The 25,853-nt window shown below is 37.2% G+C and overlaps 1 protein-coding gene across 4 annotated transcripts in view; it reads left to right on the top strand.

Annotated features, from left to right (window-relative positions):
* Positions 1 to 6,526: 6,526 nt before the first annotated feature.
* Positions 6,527 to 25,853, top strand: part of TBCD (tubulin folding cofactor D) — a 537,579-nt gene continuing 518,252 nt past the window's right edge. For 2 of the 4 annotated variants that reach the window (XM_056814255.1, XM_007483424.3), the window contains exons 1-2: positions 6,527 to 6,686; positions 6,958 to 7,212. In XM_056814255.1, coding sequence (XP_056670233.1) covers positions 7,020 to 7,212 — 193 coding nt within the window. In that variant the 5' untranslated portion in view covers positions 6,527 to 6,686; positions 6,958 to 7,019. Of the gene's footprint in view, positions 6,729 to 6,957; positions 7,213 to 25,853 lie in introns of all 4 variants that reach the window. The other 2 variants (XM_056814257.1, XM_056814256.1) reach the window with 2 other exon arrangements.

Below are 25,853 nucleotides of genomic sequence, written 5' to 3'. Positions count from 1 at the left end.
GCACTGCATGCATCAACTTTATCACCCATGTGTATATACCTTGAAAGTATACTGCCAAAGAAAGTGAACTTATCCACAACATTCAACATTTCCACATTTGCTGTAACTAAGGGTTCCAGATATGATGGTATAATACTGGATGGTGGAGGACCTCTGTTTTCTTCTTCATGTTAGTTGGGTGAAGATAGGATTAACTCTCCCCTTGTCTATTTTTAGCTAATCAAATCAAGAACTTAAAGTACCCCTACTTAACACTAAGTAAGAGAGTTCAGGAATCACTTACTAGAGTAAGCTCACATCTCCAAAGGCTACCATCCTGCTCTTGGGCAGTGCTAGGCAGATTGAAAGATTGTCATTGGTTTCTATGAAGAAGGGGGAATGACAGAAAGATACAGGAAGTGACATGGAAAAAAGAAGCATAAAAAGAAGAGACCAGTATGGTCTAGAGGGATTCCTTTTCTGGCTTCTGGAGTGAGTGACTGAGATTCCTGCTTTGGCTTTGGAGAAGACTAGGTTGGTGGAATTCTGGTTGAAGACACCACTAGGACTTCTGGCTGTGGATTACAGGGAAATCCATGTAGAGATCAGATTTGGGGAAGCCCTGCAGCTGAACTAGACACAGGAGCAGCACTTAGGGTGGTAGGCTAGAGAATTCTCTACCTTCTTACCTTTTTCCACTTTCACTCTTTCCACCTCTTTGGAAATAAAGCTTCTAAAAGTCATTTTGACTTAAGCTATTATATTTTAAAATCAGTGGCCACAATATTACTTTAGAACTCTCATATTTAGCATAAAACTCTAAATTTAAATATTACAGTTATTAGATCAAAATTTGCACAAGTAGCAGAGAATTGATCCATGCTCTGTTATATCTCAGTCTTGGAGGCTGCACTGAGTGCACAAACAACTGTGAACAGAAAATCACACATTTCATGTCCCTCTACTTTAATCTTGGTGTGTAGCCTTTTCAAGTTAAATAATTTACTGCTGGTGTGGTGGGTGACTTGATGCTCTTTTTTGTCTTTATTGAAGATGTAGATACTATATTATGTTTAGTTTGTTGGTATTATTCAGTCATGTCTGATTCTTTGTGACTTTATTTGAAGGAAGAACTTTAATACTGCCATGAAGGAAATAATAGAGGACAATATCCTTAACTTTTTAACTACAGAAAATGAAATTCCAATTGAAAGATTTCACAGATTGCCTCCAAAAAAAATAAAACAAATCAATAATCCAGGACTGCAAACTCCAAGGCAAATTGTTGTTAAATTTAACAATTCAATTCAGAAATAAGTTCTGAAAGCCATCAGGAGAAAGACCTTTAACTACAAAGGAAAAAATAGTCAAACAATGCAAAACTATTTTGCACTGTTAAAGGGATTTTCTTAATCTCTCCTGCTATCTCCTTTTTTTTTTTTAAACCCTTACCTTCCCTCTTGGAGTCAATACGGTGTATTGGCTCCAAGGCAGAAGAGTGGTAAGGGCTAGGCAATGGGGGTCAAGTGACTTGCCCAGGGTCACACACAGTTGGGAAGTGTCTGAAGCCAGATTTGAACCTAGGACATCCCATCTCTAGGCTTGGCTCTCAATCCACTGAGCTACCCAGCTGCCCCCTCCTGCTATCTCCTTAAGAGGTAAGAGAACAGGGTTTCTAAGTAGATCAAAACTGACTGGAGCCAGAGTTGAGGATTCTGTTACTACAGAGACAAGGAGAGGGAAAAGGTAGCAGTGCTAACAGGGGCTTTTGCCTCTGGATCTTAAGAAAGCAAGAGGTCTGTCTCTGAGGCATAGTTGGCTACTGCCAGTTGTGTGATAGAAACTGATTGAAGGAGTGAATGGGTGGTGGCTGTTGATTATTTAGGAAGATAGGTAGTTAGTGAATCATTTATAGATAGAGTAGGTTAGAGTAGGCCTGGTGTTTGCCAGGCAATAAGAAACTGTCCTCAGAAGACAGAGGTAGGTTATTAGAAATTTTAGATAGTAGTAGGAAATTTATGTATAGTCATAGGTTTTAGAATAATAATCTCTCTTTCCTCTTTTTCTATTTTCTATCTATAATTCTTTCTCAAATTAAACTGTTTTTATTCAACTGCTGTCCTTACTTTTGCTGAACTACTACTTTTAACCCTTACAGTACCCACTAGAAAATGGGTCAATCAGTTGTGTTGTCTTTTTTTTCCCTCTCTAAAAATACACTATATACTAAAATATGCATATGGGATGGATCTCTGGGAAAGTAAGAGATAAATATACATAGGATATAATGGTAATGTAAAAACAAAAAAAGTTTTAAAATAATTTAAATATTTAAGATATGTACATGAAATGGCATAACATTTAAGCATTTAAAGGAAATGGTAATTGAATTACAGGGGAAATAGAAAAACTATAATTGATGGAGACCTTTGATCTCCAGTCAAACTAGCCTTTCTGCTATTCTTCAGATATGATATTCCATCTCCTATTTTCATGTCTTTTACACCTTTTCCCATTCCTTCAATGAATCTTCTCACCTTTACCTTCTAGAATCTTGTTTCCTTCAAATTTAAAGCTTAGCTCAAAACCCAATAGGTACAAAAGGCTTTTACTGATCTCCCCAGCTGCTTGTACTTCACCCCCTTCCAAATTACATGTTTTCATTTTGAATATACCTATATATATGTACAAGTTATCTTTATAGAATATAAGCTTCCTGAAGGCAGGGACTATTTAATTGTTATCTTCGGTTACCCCATAAGTAGCTTTTTTTTAAAAAACACCTTCTGTTAGAAGATTGGTAAGAGCTAGGCAATTGGGATTAAGTGATTTACCCAAGATCACAGAACTAGGAAGTATCTGAGGTCAAATTTGAACTCAAGACCTCTATACAAGAACCTCTACAGTAGCTTTTAGAAAGGATTATTTACTGAGTTGATAAAGTAACTTTGTACAAACATTCTCTGAAAAGTTGGTGAAATATTCTCTCAAAAGCACATTCAGAATTCAGAATGTTTAGGATGAAAATTGGGGATCCCCAACACCAAGGGGTATTCCTTAGTACACAAATAATAAAACTTGAGAGGCCATCTTGAATGCAAAACGGAAATGGCTTTATTCGCAGTTACACCAGAGCAGGGGCACTCCCTCAAGCTGAAAGCTCCAGAGAATGCCCTGTGACAGACTGAACCCCCCACAATTTATAGAGCAAATACAATACTCAGTTAAAAAATTAGGGGTTGGGTGTGTTTAAATTGTATACAAACCAAGAAACTTTTTGGTGCCAGGGCAGAAGGAGGATTGCTTAAGCTGGAGGTCAACTAAATTAGCTGAATAGCTAAACTTTTAGTGTTTCAAAGGTGCCTAGTCATTGGCTAGGCTTTTGGTGGCTGCCTTTTGGAATGCAGCCATAGGTTGCTTGTGAAAGAAACTTGGGGAGGGAGCTGTGGAACAGGTTCAAAAATCTCTATTCTATAGTTTTAAACAATTTTAATGTACAAGCTCAAAAGGGCACACACTTCTTATAGTAAAGACACAGGTTGTGTCTTTAAGAGGCTTTTGTGTTAAAGATGAGGGTGGGGCAATCCTGTCCTGCAGTAGGATGCTGTCTCAGAGGTACTAATTTTTACTGACCTTTACTGGGGTCCTGGGGGTATTGATTTTGGAGATATTAATATTGCTAGCTAACTATTACCTTGAGAATAACACATTAATTCTTACTTCACAGAAGAAGAAAGTGATCTTAAACTCAAGAGTTTCATATAACAAAGGTTTCATGCGGTACCTGGTTCCTGGAAGTTCCTTTTATTTATCTGTGTGTGGGGTGTTCAAGAAGTTAAGTATGGTGAGTCTGGGTCCCAATAGAGATATTTCCATCAGTTGATCTGGGACTGTGGTTAGAACATTCATAGAAAGATGGGAGGTCTTTTTGGACTCTCAGAAGCTTGCAATGTCTTCTTCCATAAAAAGGTGGGGAAGAGGAGGTGGTGGGAAGGACATTTGGCTGAAGCTTTTCTTCCAGATTGTTCCTTCTCAGGGAATTAAATTAGAACATCACACTCAAATTTCTGGAATTCAATTCTTTCCTAACTTACTTGATAATTTATAGTTGTCCCTAGGGACATGGACAAGTTTTCTCAATTTATCAGACTATGATTTTTTATGATTACGATAATTTAAAGGAGTTTTTATACAATCCAAAGCCTATGATAGAATGATTGAGCATCTTATCACTTACTCTTAGTGGGATGGAATGACTTGACTGAGTAAATATCAATCAACTCCATACTTTCAATAGGCAGATTTTAACAGGACAAAGGATTTATTCATATAAAACATTATAAAAGAATTTGTATTGGAATGAATCCAGACACAGTTAAGGACATGGGTCTGGGGACATCTGTAACAAATTGGCATCTGAGTTGGATATAGAAGAAAGTATTTCAATAGGGAATCTTTTTTACATATGAAGGAAGCTATATGTATGTGGGAAGGTATAAATTGGTAAGATTGGGAAATACCTAGTAGTCTAATGTAATTAGAATATAGAATATGGAAAGGGGAGTAGTAGTGTGAAATATGGTTGAAATATGGCAGGTTGGAGCTGTATTATATGATGCCTCAAATACTTTACTGTAAAGTTTGTAGTTTATCCTACTGGTAATGGGGAGTTTCTGAAGTTTTTTAATCAGGTGATGACTGGTGCAAAAGGAAGATTATTTTGTAGAAGCAAGGAAACTTATTCTAATATTATTGTAATTGTCTAGGCAAGAGATCTTGAGTTTCTGAAATAGGCAGTGTTAAAAACAGATAAGAGAAATATTGGTGAACTAGAATGAACAAAACTTGAAAAATCAGTTTGATAAGGAATGTATTTTTTAAAAAATGTTTGTCCTGTATATACCTCCCATATTAGAATAAGAATAGGAATTGCTTCATTCTTCTTGTTTGGGTTCCCAATACCCAGCAAAATACCTGGCACATAGGTACTGTGAAAGTTTGTGGATTGATTGATTAATTGGGGAGTACTCCTCTCTAATAGCCTCCATTATTCTTCATCTCCCTTAAGGAGCTGATTCTGTGATTACCCAGACTTGGACATCTTGGGGGGAGTATGATGGGGTGGGGAGAAGGGTTAAGTTTCTTTCTGTCTCTGGCCTGCTGCCCTTACCTTAAAGTAATTCTCTAGACAAATCTTTTCACCAAAGCTTAGGATCATGTTCATGTTTAAGGTCTTTTCTAAAGGATCTCCTCTAAAAAGATACTGAGTGTATTATATGTATAATTGTAGGGCAGTAATTTTTGACCTTTACCACCTTTGTTTGAGGAAGAGCTCCAAATACAGAAAACTAACAGGTACATATTTACAAATACAGTAATGCAAAACATCTCAGAGTCCATTATTCATTATATTCATGGAAGGTAAAGATGCCCAGTGGGCATTAACACTCATTCATGCATTATCTGACCAACCCACAAAGTCCACATCTCTGGCTAACCAGGTCTCTCTTCAGTCTTTCAGACAGAGGATGATTTTGTCAGGGATCATCTTTTAAGAGAATTACTATTGCAATAATCAACTCTCCCTGGACAGCCAGCACCTGTCACAAGAACTCCCAAATTCAACATGTTACCACTAAATTTGGAAATATCCATTCTTTGGATATCTGTGCACATCTGGGTCAACCACAGAAGTTTATGAGAAGTAAAAGATGTTACACAATTTATAGCAGAAAAAATGAATTCACATTTAGAAATAGGAAAGAATTTGGAATAGGAATAATTTGGTTTTTGATTAGTCACTATCCCATCCCCTGAGTTGTATGCTGCTATAACTATAATGATACTCTTTGCCTGTCCCTCATCCCTAGTGATCTAGATTTATCTTTTAAGTAGCTGTATAAATTTAGGCAAATTATTTCCTCTCTCTGGGTCACAATTTTATTTTTTGTCAAGTGATAAGTGGGAGGTTTGTAGCTGCCTCCTACTGCTGGTGTTCTAGGAGTTTACTAGATGGGAACAAGATGGGAAGCAAAGCTAAGAAAAATGAGGCCTGTACTCTGGCCTCATCACAACCAACAGAATTGAAAAGCTAATCCTCAGCCCTCTGGGTGGCACGTAGGAGGAATAAAAAAAAAAAAAGTTAAAGTTAGGGTAGCTAGGTGGCTTAGTGGATAGAACACTATCTGGAAGTCGGAGGTACTGGGTTCAAACATGATCTCAGACACATCCTGGCTAGTAGCACTACTTAATCCCAATTACCTAGGCTTTACCGCTCTTCTGTATTGGAACCAATACTTAGTATCCATTTTAAGACAGAAGGTAAGAGTTTTAAAACTAAGTGTTAATGGTTCCCAAAGGAGGATGACTTTCCAGTCACAAAATATAAAGAGTTTAGGAAGAGGAGGTGGCACAAAAATAAATTTGACTACGGGCCTAGCTCCTGCTTTTTATAAATGACAGTAGCGCGGCAAAGAAACCTGGGAATTCCCCTCCCACTCAGCCCCGCCCACTCGGCTCGGGTCTCTTTTGTCTTCTCTGACGTTCCGTAGCGGAACTGAGGTCGGTGTCTGAATTCGGAAGTGAATGTTTGGGCTGTTTCACGGCTCTCTACCAGGGATCGCTAGTAGGAGAGAACCTGGGACGAAATCTGCTGATTTGTCTGCGGGGTGTTCGGTGTGTTGGTCCGCGTATGAGAGATAGAGGAGGTGGGGAGGAGAGGGAGCAAATGCTGCTCTCTGTTTTGAAAGGTTTGGCCTGGGTTGCACCTCGTGGTCCTCTGGAGACTCTGTTCTAGTGACTCCCATCCATTTCCTTGTCTCCTCCCTCCCACTTGCCCAGGCAGGGATGTTGCGTGTAGCATTTTTGGGGTCATGTTGTGTGTGTGTTTGGGTGTGGCAGGATCGTGTGCACAGCTATGCCTGGCATTGATTCACAAGTATTTAATATATATATATTTTTTTTTTTTTTTAATTCCAGCGTGCTGACAGCTTTCCCAGATTTTCCTTTTCACCTCCCTCCCTCCCATCTCAGCTCCAATAATGCCTTTAAGTGAGTTGAATGGAGATGGTATTGAGCAAGAAGAAGGGGTAAATTTGGAAACTGATGTGATTGCCGTTACCAATGTGTTGGAAACATTCAGTGAGAGCCAGGAGACAAAAGGGCTAATCGATAACCTGAAATATGTATATGGCGATTTGATAACTCGTGAAGTTACAATTGAAAAGTTTATAGGTAAGTGTCCTTTGGAAGCTCAGTTGAATTTTCATTTTGTGATAGCTTTTGTAATTTCTTACAGAGAGGCTAATTGTATATGTATATATATGTGCATATATATACACACACATATATAAATATATAATAGACATATACATATATAACAAAACTGATCAACAACAATTTGAAAATAGTTCTTGTGGCATCTGTGTGGTAGGTATTATGATGCTTGTATGGAAGCAGCTTGGTACAGTGGTACTGCATCAGATTTAGAGTTGGAGGACTTGGATTCATTTAATCTCTGGGTCACATTTTCTCCTCTGTAAAATGAAGATTAGATGACCTTTAGGTACACATTCAATTCTAAATGTATAACTATGAGTTTCTGACTGAGATGTCTGTCATAATTAGATTTGTGACTATTTGATTTGAAGTTGTCAAAATAATTCTTGGACACAACTGGAGAAGGTCAGAAGACATTTTGATTTTAAGACTTGTACCATCTTTGAAATGTCATAGATTGGAAAAGAATAAATGTTTATTTGCTTTCTATAGAGCTAATACTCAAGTGGACATAATAGAAATTGGATTGTTGGGATGGCGCACCTAATTATGTGGTATACTGAATTTGGTTCCACAAATCACATATGAAAATTGGTCATATTCTCAGTGTAGTCTTATATTATTCTAATTAGAATCATAAATGTTTGTATTAGAAGGAAACTTAGAGATCATGTTGACCAATTCCTTGATTTTATAAATGAGGAAATGAAGAACTGAAATGATTTGTCCACTATCTCATAGTAGTGAGGATTTGAATGTGAATCTAAAGATCTTCTTTTCTCTGTAGCTGAGATGTATTTTGCACCTAACTGCCCAAGAAAGAGGGGGAAAAGGACATGTCCAGTGAAAGGATTATATTTTTTGTATTTTTCTCTTCAGTTTGATTTCAGTTGATTTCAGATTTGATTTTGCTAGGTGCTGGCAATACAAAGATAAAAATGGAATAGTTCTTAAAAGGGGGCTTTTATTTTGTTGGAGAAGTTACAATTTTGATTCAAAAAGCATAAGGTAATTTGAGGAGGGAGTATACATTAACCACTGCACAGCTTCATGGAGGAAATGAGCCTTGGAAGAAAATTAGTATTTCCAGAGTGACTTAGAAAATTGCAAATTATATTGGTTTGTGTTGAATTTTTTATTTATGCTAAACCTTTATAGTTACAATTTGTTTGAAAACCCTAGCTTTCTGTCTTAAGAAGAGAAATATAAGGGCTAGGAAATGGGGGTTAAGTAAATTGCCCAGGATCACACTGTTATGAAGTGTCTGAGACCAGATTTGAACCTGGGACCTCCCATCTCCAGATCTAGCTCTCAATCCACTGAGCCACCTAGCTGGACCTGATGACATTTTTTTTTTCATTTGAATAAGTTTATTTAGTCAATTGAGAACATTATTCCTTGGTTATAATAATCACATTATTTCCCTCCCTCCCCTCCACCCACTCTTCCCGCAGCCTATGCGCAATTTCATTGGTGATTTCTTGTGTCCTTGATCATAACCTATTTCCATGTTGTTTACACTAGGATGTTCATTTAGAGTCTACATCCCCAACCATATCCCTTTGAACCATGTATTCAAGTGGTTGTTTTTCTTCTGTGTTTTTACTCCCACAGTGTTTCCTCTGAATGTGGATAGTGGTTTTTCTTGTATGTTCCTCCAAGTTGTTCAGGGTCATTGCATTGCCACTAATGGAGAAGTCCATTACATTTGATTGTACCACAGTGTATCGGTCTTTGTGTACAATGTTTTCCTGGTTCTGCTCCTCTCACTCTGCATCAATTCCTGGAGGTTGTTCCAGTTCCCATGGAATTCCTCCACTTTATTATTCCTTTGAGCACAATAGTATTCCATCACCAACATATACCACAATTTGTTCAGCCATTCCCCAATTGAAGGGCATCCCTTCATTTTCCAATTTTTGGCCACCATAAAGAGTTCAGCTATGAATATTTTTGTAAATATCTTTTTCCTTATTATCTCTTTGGGGTACAAACCCAGTAGTGCTACGGCTGGATCAAAGGGCAGACAGTCTTTTATCACCCTTTTATCCCCTATCTGGGACAATCCTGAAAGACATGACAAGGAATGCTATCTATCTCCAGAGAAAGAATTGTTGGAGTTGGACAGATGTGGATCAAAGGATACTATCTTTTATATCAGTGTATCTATGGTTTTATTTTGGGGTTTTGGTTATATATGAGTGTGCTCTTTCAACCATGACCAATATGGAAGTGTTTTGCATGACAATAAAAATATAATTAAAAAAATAGGTCCAACTGGTTGGAAAACTAGGGGAGTATGTTGTCACTGAAGTCAGGAGTAGAGAAAAAAATAGGAAAGAGTGATTTAAATTGTGAATAGCATTGGAGGAGGAGGAGAAGAAGAAGAAGGAAGAGGCTATTGTATTTAGCTATTGAGAACAATGGTAATTTTTGAAAGAATTTTCAGGGGAATGGTGAAGTTGGAAGCCAAATTATAAGTAGAGAAGTGAAAGAGAAGTGAATCAGTGTATAGATGACTTTAGGAGTTTGGCTGTGAAAAGGAGAGATATAGGGCTTTGCCTTCAGGTGTGGTAGGGTCAGTTGCAGGTTTTATAAAGAAGGAGAAGGGATACTTGGGCATGTATAGTAACAGAGAAGAAATCAGAGGGAGAGGGATTGAAGATTACAGATAGGAAGAGAATGATGGAAGGGGAAAATTTCCATCCTCTTTTCTTAAATTCTCTTTATTTGTGGGAGAAGAATATGATCAGCACAAGTATTCTATGCTTGATGCAATCAGTTTGCTCTTTTCTACTTCCCACCCAGAACGTTGACAAATCCATTTCAATAAGATAAATGAGATCCCCCTTTCTTTCCTAGTATATATCTTATCCTTTTCAGTCTTCTTTTAAGGTTACAAAACAATAAAATCACTGCTAGGCAATGTCTTATTTGACTTTCCTTTTCATCCTTCCTTAGTATTCTTAAATGATTCTGTAATCATTACACTGTAAATACTTCATCTTTATAAAGTCCTGATTCAGATTGCTTACTTAGGTTTGCATTTTTATATTTTTCTTAAATCCTGTGTTTATATTTCAAAATTTCGATATAGATCTGGTCTTTTCATCATGAATTCTTGGAAGTCTTCTTTTTTGTTAAAGATTCATTTTTCCTCTGTAGGATTATATTTAGTTTTTCTGGTTCAGTTATTCTTAGTTGTAGTTGTCTTTGGAATATCTATTCTATATTCTTTTTTTTTTTTTAAACCCTTACCTTTCGTCTTGGAGTCAATACTGTGTATTGGCTCCAAGGCAGAAGAGTAGTAAGGGCTAGGCAATGGGGGTCAAGTGACTTGCCCAGGGTCACACAGCTGGGAAGTGTCTGAGGCCAGATTTGAACCTAGGACCTCCCATCTCTAGGGCTAGCTCTCAATCCATTGAGCTACCCAGCTGCCCCCTCTATTCTATATTCTTTGTTCCTTTATAGTTGTACTTGCCAAATCTCATATGATCCTGACTGTTTTGTTTGTTCTTGAAATCTTTCTGGTTGTTGGTACTATTTTTTCTTTGATCTGGAAGCTCTGGATTTTTGCTATGATATGCTTGGGAATTTTCATTTCAAGATTTTTTCATGAGGGTACATATGGATTCCTTTTATTTGTTTGTTTTATTTTTACTTTATCTTTTTTTTTTAAGCCCTTACCTTCCATCTTGGGATCAATACTGTATATTGGTTCCAAGGCAAAAGAATGGTGAGGGTTAGGCAGTGGGGGTTAAGTGACTTGCCCAGGGTCACACAGATGGGAAGTGTCTGAGGCCAGATTTGAACATAGGACCTCCCGTTTCTGGGTCTGGCTCTCAATCCACTGAGCCACTGAGCTGCCCCCTACTTTACACTTTTAAAATATATCTGCCCAATTTTCTTTAATCATTTTTTTTTGAAATTTAAACATTATTTTATTTGGTCAGTTTCGAACATTATTCATTGAATACAAAAATAATTTTCTTTTCCTCCCTCCCCTCCCACAGCCCCTCCCATAGCTGATGATTGTGTCCTTGTTCTGAACCCATTTCTATGTTGTTAGGATTTGTGCTAGGATGTTCATTTAGAGTCTCCATCCCCAATCATATCCCCTCGGTTCCTGTATTCAAGCAGTTGCCTTTCTTCAGTGTTTTTGTTCTCACAGTTTGTCCTCTGCTTGTGGATAGTGTTTTTTCTTGTAGATCCCTGCAGGTTGTTCAGGGGCATTGCATTAACACTAATAGAGAAGTCCATTACATTCGATTGTACCACAGTGTATCAGTCTCTGTACAATTTTTTCCTGGTTCTGCTCCTCTCACTGCATCACTTCCTGGAGGTTATTCTAGTCCTCATGGAATTCCTCCACTTTATTATTCCTTTGAGCACAATAATATTCCATCACCAACATATACCACAATTTGTTCAGCCATTCCCCAATTGATGGGCATCCCCTCGTTTTCCAATTTTTGGCCACCACAAAGAGCGCAGCTATGAATATTTTTGTACAAGTCTTTTTGTCCATTATCTCTTTGGGGTACAGACCCAGCAGTGCTATGGCTGGATCAAAGGGTAGACATTCTTTTATCGCCCTTTGTGCATAGTTCCAAATTGCCCTCCAGAATGGCTGGATCAATTCACAACTCCACCAGCAATGAATTAATGTCCCTACTTTGCCACATCCCCTCCAGCATTCATTACTTTCCATAACTGTCATGTTAGCCAATCTGCTAGGTGTGAGGTAATACCTCAGAGTTGTTTTGATTTGCATCTCTCTGATTATAAGAGATTTAGAACACTTCTTCATGTGCTTGTTAATAGTTTTGATTTCTTTATCTGAAAACTGCCTATCCATGTCCCTTGCCCATTTATCAATTGGAGAATGGCTTGATTTTTTTTAAAATATATTTTATTTGATCATTTCCAAGCATTATTCGTTAAAGACATAGATCATTTTCTTTTCCTCCCCCTCACCCCCCATAGCCGACGCATAAGTCCACTGGGCATTAGATGTTTTCTTGATTTGAACCCATTGCTTTGTTGATAGTATTTGCATTAGAGTGTTCATTTAGAGTCTATCCTCTGTCATGTCCCCTCAACCTCTGTATTCAGGCAGTTGCTTTTTCTCGGTGTTTCCACTCCCATAGTTTATCCTTTGCTTATGGATGGTGTTTTTTTCTCCTGGATCCCTGCAAGTTGTTCAGGGACATTACACCACTACTAATGGAGAAGTCCATTACGTTCGATTATACCACAGTGTATTAGTCTCTGTGTACAATGTTCTCCTGGTTCTGCTCCTCTCGCTCTGCATCACTTCCTGGAGGTTGTTCCAGTCTCCATGGAACTTCTTCACTTTATTATTCCTTTTAGCACTATAGTACTCCATCACCAACATATACCACAGTTTGTTCAGCCATTCCCCAATTGATGGGCATCCCCTCGTTTTCCAGTTTTGGGCCACCACAAAGAGCGCAGCTATGAATATTTTTGTACAAGTCTTTGTGTCCATTATCTCTTTGGGGTACAGACCCAGCAGTGCTATGGCTGGGTCAAAGGGTAGATATTCTTTTGTCGCCCTTTGGGCATAGTTCCAAATTGCCCTCCAGAATGGTTGGATCAGTTCACAACTCCACCAGCAATGAATCAATGTCCCTACTTTGCCACATCCCCTCCAGCATTCATTACTTTCCTTTGCTGTTATGTTAGCCAATCTGCTAGGTGTGAGGTGATACCTCAGAGTTGTTTTGATTTGCATCTCTCACTTCTTCATGTGCTTGTTAATATTTTTGATTTCTTTATCTGAGAACTGCCTATCCATTTCCCTTGCCCATTTATCAATTGGAGAATGGCTTGATTTTGTTGTTTTGTTGTTTCCCTTCTGATTTTAGTTACATTAGTTTTGTTTGTACAAAAGCCTTTTAATTTGATGTAGTCAAAATTATTTATTTTACATTTTGTGATTCTTTCTATGTTTTGCTTGGTTTTAGAGTCTTTCCCCTCCCAAAGGTCTGACATGTATACTATTTCTGTGTTTACCCAATTTACATATGGTTTCCTTCTTTATGTTTAAGTCTTTCACCCATTTTCAATTTATCTTGGTGTAGGGTGTCAGGTGTTGATCAATTCCTAGTCTCTCCCACACTGTCTTCCAATTTTCCCAGCAGTTCTTATCAAATAGTGGATTTTTGTCCCAAGACCTGGGATCTTTGGGTTTATCGTATACTGTCTGGCTGAGGTCACTTGCCCCCAGTCTATTCCACTGATCCTCCTTTCTGTCTCTTAGCCAGTACCAAATTGTTTTGATGACTGCTGCTTTGTAATATAGTTTGAGGTCTGGGACTGCTTGGCCCCCTTCATTTGTGTTTTTTTTCATGATTTCCCTGGATATCCTTGATCTTTTGTTCTTCCAAATGAACTTTGTTATGGTTTTTTCCAAATCAGTAAAGAAATTTTTTGGTAGTTCCATGGGCATGGCACTAAATAGATAAATAAGTTTGGGTAGGATGGTCATTTTTATTATATTGGCTCGTCCTACCCATGAGCAGTTAATGTTTTTCCAATTGCTCAAGTCTAGTTTTAGTTGTGTGGCGAGTGTTTTGTAGTTATGTTCATATAGTTCCTGTGTTTGTCTTGGGAGGTAGATTCCTAGGTATTTTATTTTGTCTAAGGTGATTTTGAATGGGATTTCTTTTTCTAGTGTTTGCTGCTGAGCTGTGTTGGAGATATATAGAAAAGCTGATGATTTATGTGGGTTTATTTTGTATCCTGCAACTTTGCTAAAGTTGTTGATTATTTCAATTAGCTTTTTGGTTGAATCTCTAGGATTCTTTAAGTAGACCATCATGTCATCTGCAAAGAGTGATAACTTGGTCTCCTCCTTGCCTATTTTGATGCCTTCAATTTCTTTTTCTTCTCTAATTGCTACTGCTGGTGTTTCTAGTACAATGTCAAATAATAGAGGTGATAATGGGCATCCTTGTTTCACTCCTGATCTTATTGGGAATGCAATCTAGTTTATCCCCATTGCAAATGATATTAGCTGATGGTTTTAGATATATACTGTTTATTATTTTTAGGAATGACCCTTCTATTCCTATGCTTTCTAGTGTTTTTAATAGGAATGGGTGTTGTATTTTATCAAAGGCTTTTTCTGCGTCTATTGAGATAATCATGTGGTTCTTGTTGGTTTGCTTGTTGATGTGGTCAATTATGTGGATGGTTTTCCTAATATTGAACCAGCCCTGCATCCCTGGTATAAATCCTACTTGATCATGGTGGATGACCCTTCTGATCACTTGCTGGAGTCTTTTTGCTAGTATCCTATTTAAGATTTTTGTATCTATATTCATTAGGGATATTGGTCTATAGTTTTCTTTCTCTGTTTTTGACCTGCCTGGTTTTGGAATCAGTACCATGTTTGTGTCATAAAAGGAGTTTGGTAGAACTCCCTCTTTGCTTATTATGTCAAATAGTTTGTATAGTATTGGGATTAACTGTTCTCTGAATGTTTGATAGAATTCACTGGTGAATCCATTAGGCCCTGGGGATTTTTTCTTAGGAAGTTCTTTGATGGCCTGTTGGATTTCATTTTCTGACATGGGATTATTTAAGAATTCTATTTCCTCTTCTGTTAGTCTAGGCAGTTTGTATTTTTGTATATATTCATCCATATCACTTAAATTGGTATATTTATTGCCATATAATTGGGCAAAGTAATTTTTAATGATTGCCTTAATTTCCTCTTCCTCAGAGGTGATGTCCCTCTTTTCATCTTTGATGCTGTTAATTTGCTTTTCTTCCTTCCTTTTTTTAATTAGGTTGACCAGTACTTTGTCTATTTTGTTTGTTTTTTCAAAGTACCAGCTTCTTGTCTTATTTATTAAATCAATAGTTCTATCACTTTCGATTTTATTAATTTCTCCCTTAATTTTTAGGATTTCTAGTTTGGTTTTCTGCTGGGGGGTTTTAATTTGGTCACTTTTGAGTTTTTTTATTTGCATTTCCATTTGATTGATCTCTGCTCTCCCTAGTTTGTTAATATATGCACTCAAGGATATGAATTTACCTCTGATTACCACTTTGGCTGCATCCCAAAAGGTTTGAAAGGATGTCTCGCCATTGTCATTTTCCTCGATGAAATTATTAATTGTTTCTATGATTTCTTCTCTAACTAAACGATTTTGGAGTATCATATTGTTTAGTTTCCAATTAGTTTTTGATTTGGTTTTCCATGTACCATTACTGATCGTTATTTTTATTGCCTTGTGATCTGAAAAGTCTGCATTTATTATTTCTGCTTTTCTGCATTTGTGTGCCATGTTTCTGTGACCTAATGTATGGTCAATCTTTGTGAATGTGCCATGTGGTGCTGAGAAGAAGGTGTATTCCTTTTTATCCCTATTTATTTTTCTCCATATGTCTATTAATTCTAATTTTTCTAAGATTTCGTTCACTTCTTTTACCTCTTTCTTATTTATTTTTTGATTTGATTTATCTAAATTTGATAATGTTTGGTTCAAGTCTCCCACTAATATGGTTTTACTGTCTATTTCTTCCTTCAATTCTCCTAGTTTCTCCATTAGAAATTTGGGTGCTATATTATTTGGTGCATATATGTTGATTAGTGATATTTCCTCATTATTTACAGTCCCTTTTAACAAAATATAATTACCTTCCCTATCCCTTTTGATCAGGTCTATTTTTGCTTTGGCTTTATCACATATCATGATTGCCACTCCTGCCTTCTTTCTGTCAGTTGAGGCCCAGAAGGTCTTACTCCATCCTTTAACTCTGACCTTGTGGGTGTCTACCCGCCTCATGTGTGTTTCTTGGAGACAACATATGGTAGGGTTTTGGATTCTAATCCATTCTTCTATTCGTCTACGTTTTATGGGTCAGTTCATCCCATTCACATTCAATGTTATAACTGTCACTTGTGGACTCCCTGGCATTTTGATATCCTTCCCTAATTCTAACCTTTCTTGTTAAGCTCTAACTTTTAGTCCAGTGATTTACTTTAAATCAGTCCCCCCTTGTATTTCCCTTTCTACCCCCTCCCGCATGATCAGTTGCGGGAGTCTTTTTGCTAGTATTCTGTTTCAAGATTTTTGCATCTATGTTCATTAAGGAGATTGGTCTGTAGTTTTCTTTCTCTGTTTTTGGTCCACCTGGCTTTGGGATCAGTACCATATTTGTGTTGTAAAATGAATTTGGTAGAACTCCCTCTTTTCTTATTATCTCAAATAGTTTTTATAATATTGGGATTAGCTGTTCTTTGAATGTTTGGTAGAATTCACTTGTGAATCCATCAGGCCCTGGGGATTTTTTTGGGGGGAGTTCTTTGATGGCTTATTCAATTTCTTTTTCTTATATGGGATTATTTAAGAATTCTATTTCTTCTTCTGTTAGTATAGGCAATACATATTTTTGTAAATATTCATCTATATCACCTAGATTGTCATATTTATTGCCATATAATTGGACAAAATAGTTTTTAATGATTTCCTTAATTTCCTCTACATTGGAGGTGAGTTCTCCCTTTCCATCCCTAATATTGTTGATTTTCTTCTTTCCTCTTTTTTATTAGATTGACCAGTATTTTGTCTGTTTTGTTTCTTTTTTCAAAATACCAGCTTCTAGTCTTATTTATTAGTTTAAAAGTTCTATCACTTCCGATTTTATTAATTTCTCCCTTATTTTTTAGGATCTCTAATTTGGTTTTCTTCTGGGGATTTTTAATTTGTTCACTTTAAAGTTTTTTGATTTGCATGTCCAATTCATTGATCTCTCCCCCCTAATTTGTTAATATATGAACTCAAGGATATAAATTTTCCCCTGAGTTCTGCTTTGGCTGCATCCCATAGAGTTTGAAAGGATATCTCACCATTGTCATTTTTTTCAATGAAATTATTAATTTTTTCTATGATTTGTTCTCTGACTAGTTGATTTTGGAGAATCATATTATTTAATTTTCAATTAGTTTTTGATTTAGTTCTCCATGTACCCTTACTGATCATTATTTTTATTGCCTTATGATCTGAAAAGGTTGCATTTATTATTTCTGCTTTTCTGCAGTTGTATGCCATGTTTTTATGACCTACTATATGGTAAATATTTGTGAATATGCCATGTGCTGCTGAAAGGAAGGTGTATTCCTTTTTGTCCCTATTTATTTTTCTCCATATATCTACTAACTCTAATTTTTCTAAGATTTCATTCACGTCTTTTGACTCTTTCTTATTTATTTTTTGATTTGATTTATCTACATTTGATAGTGGTAGGCTCAGGTCTCCCACTAGTATAGTTTTATTGTCTATTTCCTCCTTCAATTCTACTAGTTTCTCCATTAGAAATTTGGGTGTTATACCATTTGGTGCATATATGTTGATTAGTGATATTTCCTCATTATCTAGTGTGGGGTGTTCCTTAAGGATTTCCCTGACCAGCAGGGTCCCACAAGGGAAGGGGCTCACCTTTTTAATGGGACCCGAGGAGAGATAGGGAACCGAGAACCAGGGTGAAGAATGACAGACACGGACAAGTCAGTGTTTGAATAGGGCAGGCAACCCCTATGATTCTTCCCTTGGGAGGAAAATATGAGGATCAATGGAACACGAGGTGGAGAAGATTAAGGTGGAGAATGTAAGCTGACAAGGGCCATTGCCTAGGGAGAGGCTTTACAGAGAGAGGGAGACAGAGAGATTGCTAGAGAAGATTGAAGATCCAAGGAGAAGTTCAAAGGAGTTGCCTTTGCTTTTATTGTTGAGGAAGCAAGAAGGTGTTTCCAATCTCGTAGCAATCACATCACTGAGTATAGACAATTAAGATTGGGTGGCAAGGTAAAGGGAACACCTTTGGGTATGTAGATTTCAACCCGCGCTTTCTTGATTTCCCAGGCAAAGGGGGCTCCGATCATGTTAATGAGTCTGCCCTAGGCAAGGGCTGCATGGCCATTTCAAGGTTACATTCATAAACCTTATTGGTAAAACCTTGTGCTTGGAGACACAGTAGCCATACAGTTATTTATGATTCATAGATGTGAATATGCTTGGGATGCTACATCTGTACTCCCTTTTATCAGGATGTATTTACCCTCCCTATCCCTTTTAATCAGGTCTGTTTTTACTTTGGCTTTGTCAGATATCATGAATGCAACTCCTGCCTTCTTTCTGTCAGTTGAGCCCAATAGGTCTTGCTCAACTCTTTAATTCTGACCTTGTGAGTATCTACTTGCCTCATGTGTGTTTCTTGTAGACAACATATGGTAGGATTCTGGATTCTAATCCACTCTTTTATTCATCTACGTTTTATAGATGAGTTCATCCCATTCACGTTCAAAGTTATGATTGTCGGTTTTGAATTCCCTAGCATTTTGGTATCCTCTCCTAGTTCTGACCTTTCTTCTTGTGTTGTATCCTTTTAAACCAGTGGTTTACTTTTAGTCAATTCCCCTATTCCCTTCCCTTGAATATGCTTCCCTTTCTCGTCTCTCCCTTTTTGTTCCCTTCTTGTTATTTAGCGTCTGTTACATACCCTCCTTCTTCTCCTTCCCTCCCCTTTTTAATTTTTTGAGCTCCCTACAGCCTTTAGTTTCCCCTTCTTTCTTACCCTGTAATATAAGATAGACTTCAAGATCCCAATGGGTCTAGATGCTCTTCCCTCAGAGAATTGATTTCACTGAGAGTAATATTCGAGTATCACCTATTAGCACTCTCTTCCTCTTTCTATTATAAGAGTATTCTTCCCCTCCTCTTCCCATGTGTATCTTTGTGTGACAAAGATTATTCTATTAATTTTATTTCTTCAAGTATCTTTTAGTACCATTATCGATTCCCCCTCACCCTTTTTTCCTCCCTATCATTTTATAGCCTTTAATGCCCTAATCTTTTCCTATGAATGATTCTTCTATTTACTATAATAATGAAAGCATTTTTGAGTTACAAATAACACTTCCCCCATATATTAATGCATATAATTTCATCTAATTATAGCCCTTAAAGAAGAGAGTTTGATTAAAAAAAAAAGAAAAGAAACATTTTTCTCCTTTTCCCTCTCTTTCATATTTACCTTTTCATGTTTATCTTGATCTTTGTGTTTGGATATCAAACTTTCCACTTCGTTCTGGTCCTTTCCTTACAAATACTTGGAAATCTTCTATTTTGTTGAATGCCCATACTTTCCCCTGGAAGTATATAGTCAGTTTTGATGGATAGGTGATTCTTGGTTGAAGACCCAGTTCTCTTGCCATTCTGAATATTGTGTTCCAGACCTTGTGGACTTTTACTCTTGAAGCTGCCAGGTCTTGTGTGATCCTGATTGTTTCTCCTTTGTATCTGAATTGTTTCTTTTTGGCTTCTTGCAGTATTCTCTCCTTAGCTTGAAAGCTCTGGAATTTGGCAATTACATTTCTGGGAGTTGTTTTCCCAGAGTTGTGGGGGTTTAGTGTAGAGAGTGTTCTATGAACTCTTTCAATGTCAATTTTGCCCCCTTGTTCCAGAACTTTATGGAAGTTTTCTTGGATGAGCTCCTGTAGTATGGTGTCAATGTTCCTGTTTATTTCTGGCTTTTCAGGTATACCAATGATTCTCAAATTGTCTCTCCTTCCTCTGTTTTCCTCATCTGTCACTTTGTCAGTGAGATATTTTATGTTTTCTTCTATTTTGTTAGTCTTTTGACTTTGCTTTATTAATTATTGCTGTATTTCAAGATCATTGGTTTCCAGTTGCTCAATTATGGTCCTTAAAGCCTGGTTTTTTGTTATAATTTTTTGATTTTTTGCCTTTAATCTTTTGGCATTCAGCTATGATTTCTTCACTTTTTTTTTTGAACCATTTTCCACTTCTCTTTCCAGAGGCCTACCATCTTTTTGTTATAAGCTCCATTTGAGACTCTTTTAGGGCTTGTGGACAACTTCCTTTTTTTTTCGATTTTGCCTTTGTTTGAGTTTTGTCCAGTATTTCCTCTGTAGCCTAGGTTTTTCCTCCATAAAAATTCTCGAGGGTCATGACTTTCTTTTTCAGTTTTTTGGAGGGATTTTGAGGCTCCTGTGCACAATTAGCCATTTTTCCGGATGTTCTCAGTTCCCTCTTTAGTCAGAAATCTGAGTCAGCTGGGCAAGTTCTTTGTGTATGGAGTTAAGGAGCAGAGGCAGGCTCTTGATTCTCTGTAGTCTTTTGCGGCTTTTCTCGGTGCCTCCCTCCCAGGGGCGCTCAGGGTCTGCGCTCTCCTGCCCGCCTGGTTTTCTGGTCTAGCTGCTTTTGGAGGTGGGTCCCCTGCAGTCCTAGTCAATTCTCAAGGACCCCGAAGTGCCCCCTGCTCATTCCTGAGGCACTTCTTGCTCACTTTGTGGCTCCAGCAGGTGCACTTGCTCTGGGCACCTGAGGTCTATGCTGTCTCGTGTGTTGGGGTTTTCTGCCTATCTGCCTTCAGAGGTGGTCCCCTGCTGTCCTAGTCGGCTCCCAAGGACTCTGATGTGCCCCCTACTCACTCTAGAGGCGCCCCTTGCTTGATCGTCTTGGTGTGCGCTGGCCCTGGCTCTGTAGGTTGGCATGGAGGAGGGTGTATCGACTCAGGTTTGGGTGGAAGCCCTTTCACTCACTGTGCTACACCCCACTTTATAGCTCCTCTGCTCCTCGAAAATGATTCTTAAGGTCTTTTGGGATAGTCCTTGTTGGTGTGTTCTGGGAAGAGTACGTAAGCCACGTTTAGACAGCCGCCATGCTTACCCCGGAACTCCTCTTTAATCATTTTCTGAAATATTATGTCCAGGCTCTTTTTTTTTTTTAAATCTTTTTGTCATAGCTTTCAGGTAGCTCAGTAATCTTTAACTGTGCTTTCTTTGATCTGTTTTATAGGTCAGTTGTATGTCATATTTTGCATTTCCATTTTTCAAATATTTTGACTTTTAAAATATATTTCTTGTTTTACATAGTCATTAACTTCTTTTTGGTTAATTCTAATTATAAGGACTGTTATAGGGAAAGGTTTTGTACCTCTTTTGCTAATGTTAATTCTGTCCTATTTTTTTCTTCACTTCTCTTTTCTTTTCCAGTTGTTTCCTTCAGTGCTTTTCATTTATAATATTATTTTAAACTTTTTTTTGGAAAATTTTGTTTAATTAGATGATTTAGAATATATTTCCATGGTTATAAGACTCATGTTCTTTTCCTCCCCTCCCTCTACCCGTTCCTGTATCTGATGTACAATTCCACTGGGTTTAACATGTGTCATTGATCAAGACCTATTTCCATATTATTAATATTTGCACTAGGGTGATCTTTTAGAGTCTGTTGCCCCAATCATATCCCCATCGACCCATGTGATCAAACAGTTGTTTTTCTTCTATGTTTCTTTTCCCACAGTTCTTTCTCATATGTCCCTCTGAATATTTTAAACTCTTGAAAAAAAACCTCTTTTTAAATTTTTTCTAGAAATTCTATTTGATCTTCTGTTTGAGTTGTGTTTAGGCTTTTTAAATATGTATTTTGGAGTTATTTTCCTTTTTAAGTTGGTGTTTTGGGTATCCCTCACACCATTTTAGATCTTTATCTTTTATTTTTTGGTTTACTTATTCTTCCTGCCTTATTTCTGGGATTGGAACTTTGTGTTAGGGCCAGGTGTAGTGCACATCTAGAGGGACAGTTATATATATCCTTTTATATACTCCTGTCCTTTTTAATTTGAGATCCTCCTATTATGTTCTTCAGTTTATCAGTGCTGTGTTCCCCAAGTTACCCATTGATGGCTTGAGTTAGGTTACTATAAATTTTCACCAGGCCCTTTGTAATCTGATCTTTGTTCTCTTGGGTCATTGAGACTCTAGTCTAGACTCTGATTCAGATTTTTGCAACACAACTTCAGACTTATATCTGATTGGAGCTCTACTTGACAGATGCTGGTCCCAACTCTGTCAGCTAGCTTGAAGGCTTTGCAGGTTCAGAGCCATTGATATACTGTCTCCCTTTTCTGACCTTGAGAGTTTAGTCTTCAATCTTGCTTTGAGGTCACACCAATAGGGTTGTTGTGAGTAGAGGGCTGACTGTGAACCCTACTTGCTTTCAGAAAGACAGCTCTGTAGCAGCCCTTTTCTGAATATGGAGGCTGAACTCATGATACTCTCTTGGAGACAGAGCAATAATGCCTCCATCCCTATTCTGAGTCCAAGGTCTAGGGCATCTCTTTTTCTCTCCCTCTCCCTCTCCCTTCCTCCCTCCCTGTTCCCCCTTCCCCCTTCCTCCCTCCCTGTTCCCCCTTCCTCCCTCCCTTCTTCTCCTCTCTTTCTTCCCCCCTTTATCTCTGCCCTGCCCCCCCCCCCCTTCTGCCCTGGTCCTTTGCCTGTATTTTTTATCTTAGGCTGAAAAAATGACATATTAAGATTTCTTTTTATATTTTCAAATCACCACTTAGTTTAGGGACTCTTCTTAAATCTTTTTTTTAGAATTGATGTGAGTAGAGTGTTCCTACTCCTAATCTTTACTTTTCTCCTGTTTGCATTTCACAGTTCCTAGACTATAGCGCTGGGTTTTTTATCAGAAATATTTGAAAATCTTTATCCATTAAAAGTGTGAACCTTAAAAATTCTCAGACCCTACTTCATAAGGTTGGATTGTGAACCTTAAAAATTCCCCATTGGGACCATTCACCATTTGGGCAGTGAAAGTAACTTAGATCAGGAATGTGAGAACTCTACTTCACCATACTTAAGCATGCCTTAGGGGAAGATAAAGTTGTAAACTCCTTTCTGAACAATGAAAAGTACTTAAACCCATACTTCTAGTGGGACAAAAAGTTCCTAGGCCATGCCTATTTTAGGACTAATTCAAAAGGGTGAAAAGTACCTATAAAGGTCAAGCAACTTGTGAATTTACAAGGAACAAAGAGGTGAGAAACTTACTCAGAGCTTTCCTGGTGTGAATTACAAAAATTTACAGCTTCTTAGGTGTGAACTAAGAATGATCTGTCCTCTGAAAAACATCTACTGTGATTGGTAGATGGGAGAACTGAGGGGAGGTGACATAAGAGAAAATTCCCTATATAAGGAGATGACAATCTCCTAAGAAAGAAGAGTCTCTAAGGAGACTGTGAAGAGAGTCTGTTGAAGACAGTCTCTTGAATACAGTCTCTAAAAAGGCTGTTGGGAGAGAGCTCTGGAAACAGGCTCTTGGGACAGTCTCTTGAGGACAGTCAGAAGAATCTCTCTCTGGAGGATGGGTGGCTGAACTGGTGTCACTAGAATCCTTGCTTGGACAGATCTTGTGGTGAGTGATTAAGGACTGACTGATCTTTCTTTTAGGGCCTAGGCCTGGGTTGGCCAGGACTGGCCAGGGCTGGCTTAACCCTTTCTCATTATTCCCTCTTTTTTCTCTCTTTCTCTCTTTCTTTAATGCCTCATTTGTATGAATAAAAATCTCTATAAACCCAGTTGACTTCGGTATATTTGAATAATTGGGAATATTTCCCCGGCTACCACCTTATATTGGATTTAAAATCAAAACACTGTAGTGAAAATATATTTCCTGCTGTCACAACTTATTTATCCACTCTTATATCTTCTACAATTTAAGTCTTCCACTATTTTAATCACTACAGTTTATGACATCCAACCATTTAAATTATTATAAAAGTTTGTTTTTTTCATCCTGTAGAATTATAATAATTTAGATTTTCTGAGGTTGTCTTTTTTTAAAAACATCTTTCACACCTCAAGATTCTATATTCATAAACCAAAATTTATTCATCCATTCTCCAGTTGTATTTTAAGATACCCTCTTAGATTCTTTTTCTTTTGTCTCCTTCCTCCATCTTTAAGGCGAGACCTTCAAGATCAAGAAGTTTGTTTCCCTCCCTAGTCTTATCTTTTCTCTTAACTACAACTCTTTCTAGTTCTACTTGTTTACTTGTTAAATTTGATGTTTTATTTTTACGTGTATATTTAACCTACTTTTTTCCATTTCAGATAAAAGTGAGGTTTATTTGATGCCCATCCTTTCTCCCTCTTCCTCTATATTTTTATACTTTCCTCCTCATATACTCCAAATATGAGAAATACAAGTTCTATCATCTTCATTCTCCTTTTAAACACTAATATGTTCATCCTTTACCTTTCACTCTCTTTCTCTTCTTCAAACCCTTAGAACAAACGTAATCTACTTCCACAATATTCTATATTAAAGTTCATAATTAATACTTGTTTCTTTTCATCATCAGAAGTCTTCATAAACTTGTATTTGCTCAAATAAATTTAGCTTTCTAGGTTTCCCTGGGCTCTTATATTTGCATTTTAAAGTTTCTACTTAGTTCTTGTCTTTTTATCAGGAATGCTTAATAGTCTCTGTTCCACTAAAGATCCACTTTGTTTCACTGTGATTATATTAAGCTTTTCAAGAGAAGTTATTTAAAATTCCAGTCTCTTTTGCTTTTTGGAGTATTGTATTCTGATTGTCTATTTTTTAGTAGAAGCTTATATTCTTGTGTTTCTTATTGGTTTATTGGTTATGATATTCTTGGGACTTTGCATTTCGGGGTTTCTTTTTTAAACCCTTAACTTCTGTCTTAGAATCAATACTGTGTATTGGTTCTAAGGCAGAAGAGTGATAAGGGCTAGGCAGTGGGGGGTTAAGTGACTTGCCCAGGGTCACACAGCTGGGAAGTGTCTGATGCCAGATTTGAACCCAGGATCTTCTGTCTCTGTGTCTGGCTCTCAATCCACTGAGCTACCAAGTTGCCCCCTAAATATTACCTTCTTCAAGAAGTCTTTTTCAATCCTGCTTAATTCTAGTTCTTTCCCTCAATTTATCTTCTATACAGTTCTTTGTATAAAGTTGTTTGTATTTTATCCTCCCTCTTAAACTGTGAGCTCTTTGAGAAAAGGGATTTCCTTTGCCTTTCTTTATAACCTTAGCACTTAAAACCATGTCATCAAAAGTCAGTGCTTAATAAATGTTTTTTGCCTCACTGATTGTTTTCATACCTAATTCCTCTTAAATTCTTGGCAGAATCAGGGATTAAAAAACAAAACAAAACCATACCCTCCTGGACATAGTCCCCTTTCTGATTTCTCCTATCTTTTCCAGTCTGAATCATCATCAATATCATTTTGCTCCTTCACTGTGGATATACTTCAAGACTCTTTCCTGGACTTTTTTTTTTATCTCTTGTTATTCTCTCTTTCTCTTCCTTCCCCCTTCATCCCCCCTCACTGACCTACCAGTTCTCTAAATTGTTGGCTCTTAGATCTTGTTTCACTTTTCAAACACTTCCAATGTGGAAATAAGCATCTTTCATATCTATTATCTTTCATCCACTTAAAACAGAATGTACTATAATTCAGTACCTTATCAACTCTTGCCTAGACTATTTTGGTAGTCAAATTTTTTTTATGTTAAATCCAAATTTATTGAAGTTTAGGACAACCTTGTGAATCACGTAATCTTTTTTTCTTTTTTAATAATTTAAAAATTCCATGATAAAGCAAAATTTAAGTTTAGGATTTCTGGATTGATCAAATATGGGTTTTCACCAAGTACTACTATAGAAATGACGTAGAAATAGATAATATATAAAAATAATTTCTAAGGAGGTCCATCTTGAAAATG

The sequence above is a fragment of the Monodelphis domestica genome, chromosome 2 (genome assembly GCF_027887165.1).
Source record: "Monodelphis domestica isolate mMonDom1 chromosome 2, mMonDom1.pri, whole genome shotgun sequence".
NCBI lineage: Eukaryota > Metazoa > Chordata > Mammalia > Didelphimorphia > Didelphidae > Monodelphis > Monodelphis domestica.
Note: the sequence above shows the minus strand (reverse complement) of the source record. Positions and strands in the feature narration are given on the sequence as shown.